Source organism: Malus domestica, chromosome 12, assembly GCF_042453785.1.
Source record: "Malus domestica chromosome 12, GDT2T_hap1".
In the NCBI taxonomy this organism is placed as follows: domain Eukaryota; kingdom Viridiplantae; phylum Streptophyta; class Magnoliopsida; order Rosales; family Rosaceae; genus Malus; species Malus domestica.
The window spans coordinates 7,845,918-7,853,531 of NC_091672.1; the positions used below are offsets into that span (position 1 = coordinate 7,845,918).

The following is a 7,614-nucleotide window of genomic DNA, read 5'->3' on the forward strand; positions in this document are numbered from 1 at the left end:
GGTCAAGCTTCTTCTTCATGTTTGTAGCATAGTCATGTGCGAGCCGGTGCAACTGTTTATTCTCATGCTTGAGCCCTCTAATCTCCTGTTTGAGACTCATCACTTCAGCCGCCAATGATTCAACTTGGCGGGTTCGAGCAAATAGGCGTTGGGCCATATTAGACACATAACCTGCACACTGAACACTGAGAGCCAGAGAATCCTTAACAGCCAACTCATCAGACCGTTTGGAAAGTAGTCTGTTATCTTTGGGAGTGAGAAGGTTCCTGGCCACTACCGCAGCGGTCATATCATTCTTCATCACGGAATCCCCAACGGTAAGAGGACCAGTAGGGGAGACGAAGGATGGGCGCCATATGTTGTCTGGAGAAGGCGGGGCTGCCTCTTCAACAAGGTTCAAGTCAAAACGACGGTCGGAAGGGCCAGACATTTTCAAAGGTGTTGAAAAGAGAAGAGGTCGGACAAATCAAGATCTTAGAAGTGCAAGAATGGAGCTTCTACTGGTGGATATTCAAGTGTGCTTTGGAACTTAATGTCAGCCCCTATAAAAATCTGCACTCGACGAAGCTTCAGAAATCGAAGAGGCGCCTGCTCAGAAATCGAAGAGGCGTTTGCTTTCTCAAAAGCTGGGCTGCTCAGAGACCACGAGGGTCGATCTCAGAAATCGAAGAGGCGTTTGCTTTCTCAAAAGCTGGGCTGCTCAAAGACCATGAAGGCCGATCTCAGAAATCGAAGAGGCTTGCTTTCTCAAAAGCTGGGCTGCTCAGAGACCACGAGGGCCGATCTCAGAAATCGAAGAGGCACCTACTTTTCCAGCCTTGTCAGCACCTGTCACACGCACACTCAGCTTTGCGGAAATTATGGGCATTCTGTCGAAGATTTCTGGCGAAGTAGAAAGCACATGAATCGTACTGTTCAATCACCCACTTCCCACACGCAACAGTAGCTCATGGGTACCGCAGATAACTTTGCCAAAGTTCTCTGACAAAGTTGAGACACGTGAAGCTTGCAGCTCGCACTACATCGCTCTGACCAAGAAGGGTAAAAGAATAGCAAAGAAACAACACTAACAAAGTTTAGACACATAAATTTTGAAGGTCTAGCTACCATATTATTACCCACAAGGGTAAAGGAACAGTACCACTGCTGGATAATTGAAAAGTCCCGGTGTGTTAACCTCTGTGCTTCGTGGCAAGGTAGACTAGCAAACATGCCCAACCTTTACTCACATTCGAGAAAACACTCCCAACAAGATTGCTTGCTCCAAAATCGAAGGGGCACCGCCCTCCGAATCTCTAGAGCCAGACTCCCAACATGATTACTTTCTCAAAAATCGAAGAGAGGGTAAAGGAACAGTACCACTGCTGGATAATTGGAAAGTTCCTGTGTGTCAACCTCTGTGCTTCATGGCAAGGTAGACTAGCAAACATGTCCAACCTTTACTCACATTCGAGAAAACACTCCCAACAAGATTGCTTGCTCCAAAATCGAAGAGGCACCGCCCTCCGAATCTCGAGAGCCAGACTCCCAACATGATTACTTTCTCAAAAATCGAAGAGAGGGTAAAGGAACAGTACCACTGCTGGATAATTGGAAAGTCCCTGTGTGTCAACCTCTGTGCTTCGTGGCAAGGTAGACTAGCAAACATGCCCAACCTTTACTCACATTCGAGAAAACACTCCTAACAAGATTGCTTGCTCCAAAATCGAAGAGGCACCGCCCTCCGAATCTCGAGAGCCAGACTCCCAACATGATTACTTTCTCAAAAATCGAAGAGACACCGCTCCTCAAATCTCGAGAGCCAGACCCCCAGCAGGATTGCTTTCTCAAAAATCGAAGAGACATCGTTCTCCGAATCTCGAGAGCCAGATCCCCGACAGGATTGCTTGTTCAAAAACCGAAGAGGCACCACTTTCCCAACTTCAAGAGCTGGACCTCCTTGGATAAAGCTTGTCTGTAATCTTCACACGCAACATCAGATTTCCAGATACCATAGACCACTTTTTCAAAGTGCTCTGACAGAGTTAAAACATGTGAAGTTGGCAGCTCCCACTACCGTGCTATGACCAAGCAGGGTAAATGAATAGCATTATTACTTGATGTTAGGGAGACTCCTATATATGTCGACCTCCATCCCCAACAGACAGGCAGACCTGCAAAAATGCTCAACCCTTCCTCTTATCTGAGAAGGCACTCCCAACGAAGCCTTTCGAAATATTCAGCTTTCTTTCCCCCCGATAATACCTCTGTAAACAAGCTATACTAGAGCAAGAATATCTCATATCATCAGGGTTAAAAGCAAGAGTATCCCATATCATGCTTTTTCCCTGTCTTTTCCTTTGGCCTTGTTCTTACCTGCAAGACAAGGAGAAAGAGAGCAATCAGTCAGCACTTGGAATCAAGCTTCCAGCCAGGAACTGACTGCCTGGAACCCCTTACCTGATTACTTACCTGGCATTGCTCTCGAGTACTCATCTTCAACATCTTATGCTTCCAGGGAAGATACCGCATCTGCCTGAGGAACAGATAGGACAAGTGAGAAGGATACAAGGAAGCATGTGGAGACAAGCATAACAGCACATGTGCCAATACATCCACTACTCTGTCAAAAGCAAACGTATCCCATATCAGCAGGGTCGAACGTACTCTAGATTTGATGGACTTGTTTTGACCCTCAAATTCTTCAGTCGGCCTTATACTCTGGAGGAAACCAGAAAACCCTCCAGCCTAGTTCAAGAATAAGCCTGTGGAAAGTTACTTCTTCAAAAGCAAAAGTATCCCATATCATCTCTTCTGATTTTTCTTCTCTTTATCCTTCATGCTGCCTGCAAGATAGGGAGAATGTGAACAATCAGCAGGAGCTCTGATTGCTTATCTTGTCTGTCACCTCTTTCAGCAGATCCCCTAGCTCGGCGACTTGGGGGACTCCTACTACATGGTTTGTATCGCGCTTGACCAAGCCTGAAAGTACAAGTAAGCTTCAAGTGAAATTGATACATTACCTTGTGCATCTCCACCAGTTACAGATACCACCCCTGGATGGAGGAATAGTACTTCCAGAGAAGATGCCACATCTACCTATGAGACAGATAAGGCAAGTCAAGACGATACCACACTCCGGTACTTAGAAGTTTTGTGGTTACGAGATCATTCTCCCACAATATTTCCTAATGTCATTTGTACTAAATCATTCACTTGTACTCACTAAAGGAGAGCTTGAACCTATGTACTTGTGTAAACCCTTCACAATTAATGAGAACTCCTCTATTCCGTGGACGTAGCCAATCTGGGTGAACCACGTACATCTTGTGTTTGCTTTCCTATCTCTATCCATCTATATACTTATCCACACTAATGATCGGAGCAATCTAGCGAAGATCACAAAAAGTGACCGTTCTCGCTACCTAGGATCTATCTTGCAAGAGAACGGAGAATTAGATGGAGATCTCAACCATAGAATACAAGCTGGATGGATGAAATGTAAGAGTGCATCCGGCGTGTTGTGTGACCGTCGTAGGCCACTGAAGCTCAAGGGAAAATTTTATAGGACGGCAATAAGGCCAGTGATATTGTATGGCACATAATGTTGGGCGGTGAAGCATTAACACGTACACAAAATGGGTGTAGCAGAGATGAGGATGCTTCGTGGGATGTATGGGCACACGAGAAAGGATAAGATTGGGAATGAGGATATCCAAGGTAAAGTAGGAGTAGCCAAAATTGAAGGAAATATGAGAGAAAATCGGTTCCGGTGGTTTTGGACATGTGCAAAGAAGGCCTACTGACGCTCCGGTTCGAAAATGTGACTATGGGACAGAGGTTCAGGGCCGAAGGGGTAGAGGAAGACCTAGGAAAACTTTGGAAGAGACCCTAAGAAAAGACTTGAGTACTTGGATCTAACGGAGGACATGACACAAAACCGAGTGCAATGGCGTTCTAGGATTCATATAGCCGACCCCACTTAGTGGGAAAAGGCTTTGTTGTTGTTGTTGTTGTTGTTGTTGTTGTTAAAATTGAAAACTTTAGCAGAACCCTTGTGTTGGGTTCCATCTGGAGGAGCAACACTTGATACTCTTGGCTCCAGATGAAGACAGCTATCGTGTTTGGTTTGATCAACACATGAATATTGATGGGCTTCATCCAAAGATTTATCTTGAGGCATTGAAGTGGCATTAAGATGATTTTCTGACTGACTCTTATGGACTGCATCGCCATTGCTCTGTCCACATCTATTTGAGGAAGTACAATCATCACGACCATTCTCTAAGGCCGTGCTTCCATCCATCGTTCCCATCTGATTTTCTGCAAAGTCGCACCTTTCCCTCTCAGATAAATCTCCCAATAGTTCTTTTCCATGCAAACGAATTTGGTTCTGCTCTGTAGACTGTAAAACATAAGAGGCATCACACTTCATCTTCTTTGATATGATGTTCCAATCATCAGAAACATTTACACTACTACAATTTTCATCTGCCATAATTCGAGCATCTGAGGCAATCCTATTCCTTTTGGAAGGCAAAAGATTTGCATTATCTGGGTCTTCTTCCGATTGTTTACTCTCATGCTCAATATTCAGAGGATCTGCGCTTCCTTTAATTCCCATGTTTTGAGCATTAGAGCAACTCTCATTGAGCCTAGGACTACTCTCTCCCAAAGGAACTCTATCACCATAATTTCTAAGTGTTAAACCGCACTTTTTTCTCAAGAAATCCGCATGTGGATGTGTACCATCAAGGATTGAATCCTTCAGCTGTTCATAAAGAAAATCCAGAAATCCATTTGTAGACTATATAGAAAAATCGATTGAAGAGCAAAATAAGCAAAGAAATTCTTAGGGGTTACCTGTTTCAATGCACATTTAGGCAAAGAAGCTGTTTTGTGCATAATGAAGGGGTGAATATCTCATTTCAACACCCCCGGTCCACCCGTTCTCAAATCAGATTGTGGTGTCTGACAAAAGAAATATTTGATGCTTAACATTTAAACATACGCACTTCCAAAATTCCTGAAGAGTCCCGTTTAGCTCATCCCCTTAACTATGGTGTGGCATTACCCCACTCTAGAGTCGTGCGGATCGTGCCACAATTTTAAAGGGGGCTAAGGCTACACCAAGGCTAGGGAGTGAGCAAAAACGAGACTCAAGCCTAAAGGGTACGAATACCAAAGGAATATGGATACAATGCGTTTGAGAACATTTTCACAAGTTTCCGATAAATTAAAGCCGATTTTCGAATGCTGAGAAGAAGGAACATCACTGCTCATCACATTACAAGGACTAAACAAACTCTCCAAACATTTCAAAGCAACCATTTCCTTTGCATTGTTCCCAGTATCTTCAGGTAATGTTGGAGCCATCGCAATTAAATCTGAAAAGGCCACCAAAAAGTACCAAACACCATAAGAAAACCTAATCTTGTGCAATCGAATCACTCACACACATTGATTGAAAAAATTACAAGAAAGAATCAAACATTGAAGTGGGAATGAGGGTTTGTGAATATACCATGTAAAAGCGATGCATCGACTTGTTTGAAGCTAGCGAGGGCTTCAATGGCCCAAGGACAAGCAATGGCTCTCTCATGGTCGTTCATGCCGTCCATGGGAAACCCTAGGCTGCTGTAGAAGAAGGTCCAGAAACCAAAAGAGTGGAGTTTTTTGCTTGAAAAGGGAGATCTTTTTTCTTTATTTTTTGTATTTTCTGGATATTCAGATATTTGAATATATTGTTGAAGTGGCGCCCAATCCTATGTAATGCTCGGTGGGAATACCTTCTATATTTTTAGAGTTGCTACTGTAAGCTATCTTGCCCTCACTTATACGAAAATGTATGACTGAGATTAAAAATAAAACATATAAATCTAACAGGTGTGGGAAATTTTTCAAAAAAAATGAGAACATAGGTGTAGGAAATTTAATGACTAAAACACTCGTAACACTTAGTTGTAATTCTCAACTCCATCCTCACGGAGAATTTGAAATTGAGCTCAAGTGTAAGAGAGATTACTCTTACCCAACTAAGCTAAGTTCCTTGAAACAAATTTTATATATTTTTTTGTTACAAAGGGTCAATAACATTTATACTATAAAGCATTGATGGCCTTATTGACGTCTCACCTATGCTTATCCCCTTCTCTCTCCTCCTCTCACATTTTTCTTTTTATCTTTCTCTCTCTATAAAAAATCAATACAAGATGTTGACGTGACTTAATCGTAACTGTTTAAATATGAGGGGAGGGAAGGGGAGAAAGATTAGGAGGGAAGAGAATCCTCCTTCAATTTTACAAGACTTCAATAAGGTCATCAATGCTTTATGGTACGAAATGTTGGGCAATTAAGCACCAATACGTGAAAAAAATGAGTATAGAGGAGGTGAAACCGCTTCGTTAGATGTGTGAGCACACGATAAATGACAAGATAGAGGATATTCGATATAAAGTAAGAATAGCCACAATTGAAGATAAGATGAGAAAAAATCAGTTAATGTGGTTTGGACACATGAACCGAAGACCTATAGATGCTCCGTTTAGAAAATGTGATTAAGAAATAGAGGCTTAAGGCAAAATGAGTAGAGGAACACCAAAAAAGACTTGAAAAAAGACTCTAATAAAAAACATGGAGTACTCAAAACTAGCATAAGACTTGACATAAAACTCAGCACATTGACATTATAGGACTAACTTCATGCTAAACTAATCTTAATTATAAATTGGTACTAGACAGACCTTATAAGCGCTTCTAACGAGAAATAATATCTGGAAATTGGACCTCGAAATCTTGATGAAAATCTACGAAGGAATCTCTATGGAATCAATTGCATATCGGGTAATTCGTTTGAAAAGGTTGAACGTGCGGCTTCTAGCTTTGAACCATCTTTATGGTCCCATAATTCTTAATATCATTGCGTTTGAATAAAGGAAATAAACTTATAATTTGAATTAAAATCGATTTATAAATTGGCATGCATTAATTTTCTTGTTTGAATTCATAAATATAAAAATTTAAAATTTCTGTGTAGAAAAAAAACTTAGAATTTGGGACCTCCAATTCTCAAGTTTAAATTCCATATGAATAGATGTCATTTTCTAGTTTCTATGATTGAGAGTTTAAAAATAACAAATCTCGTATTCAATTCCATGGTTCTTTTAGGTTAACCAAACAAGAAAATTCACAAATTTTAGGAAATAAAATCTCATCATTTCAATTTCCTTCATTTTAAAATTCCTTAGTAATTTTAAATTTATTCATCCAAATATAAAGCTTATTTTCGTGCTCTACTTTTATGGTATGTTTTGAATATCTATTGTATCTTTTTTTTTTTGGTCAAATAATATATTTTATTAGATTAGATGTTAGATTAATCATCGACGAGATTTGAACCCACACCGTCAAGCAAAGGCACAACACCTGTTCCACCACTGCGATAAATGGCCACTTGGAATATCTATTGTATCTAAAAACAACTAATTGTGGTATGAAATTGTTGACCCTACAAACTACCTAGCCTAAATGGCTCGCAGGCCGAATAATTAATAAGCTAACTATATCCTTCGGTTATGTGCGGGGCGTGCCAACTATAAGGCCGAGCTCGGCCGGTGAGTAAAATTTGTTGATGTT

General features: G+C 41.2%; 1 protein-coding gene across 1 annotated transcript; it reads right to left on the reverse strand.

The window, feature by feature from the left end:
• Positions 1-1,757: 1,757 nt before the first annotated feature.
• Positions 1,758-5,719, reverse strand: LOC139190195 (uncharacterized). The gene is made up of 3 exons (XM_070810118.1): positions 5,504-5,719; positions 4,843-5,366; positions 1,758-4,750 (listed from the first exon to the last, which is right to left on the reverse strand). The coding sequence occupies exons 2-3, from the start codon at positions 4,882-4,884 to the stop codon at positions 3,962-3,964; spliced, it is 831 nt and encodes a 276-aa protein (XP_070666219.1). The 5' UTR covers positions 4,885-5,366; positions 5,504-5,719; the 3' UTR covers positions 1,758-3,961.
• Positions 5,720-7,614: the final 1,895 nt, after the last annotated feature.

What these genes read in the sequence shown, in the direction of transcription:
- LOC139190195 (XM_070810118.1), bottom strand. Translation starts at nt 4,884, where the DNA reads ATGCACAAAACAGCTTCTTTGCCTAAATGTGCATTGAAACAG. An exon ending in CTAAATGTGCATTGAAACAG is followed by an intron (nt 4,751 to 4,842) that starts GTAACCCCTAAG and finishes CTTTATGAACAG; the next exon opens with CTGAAGGATTCAATCCTTGA.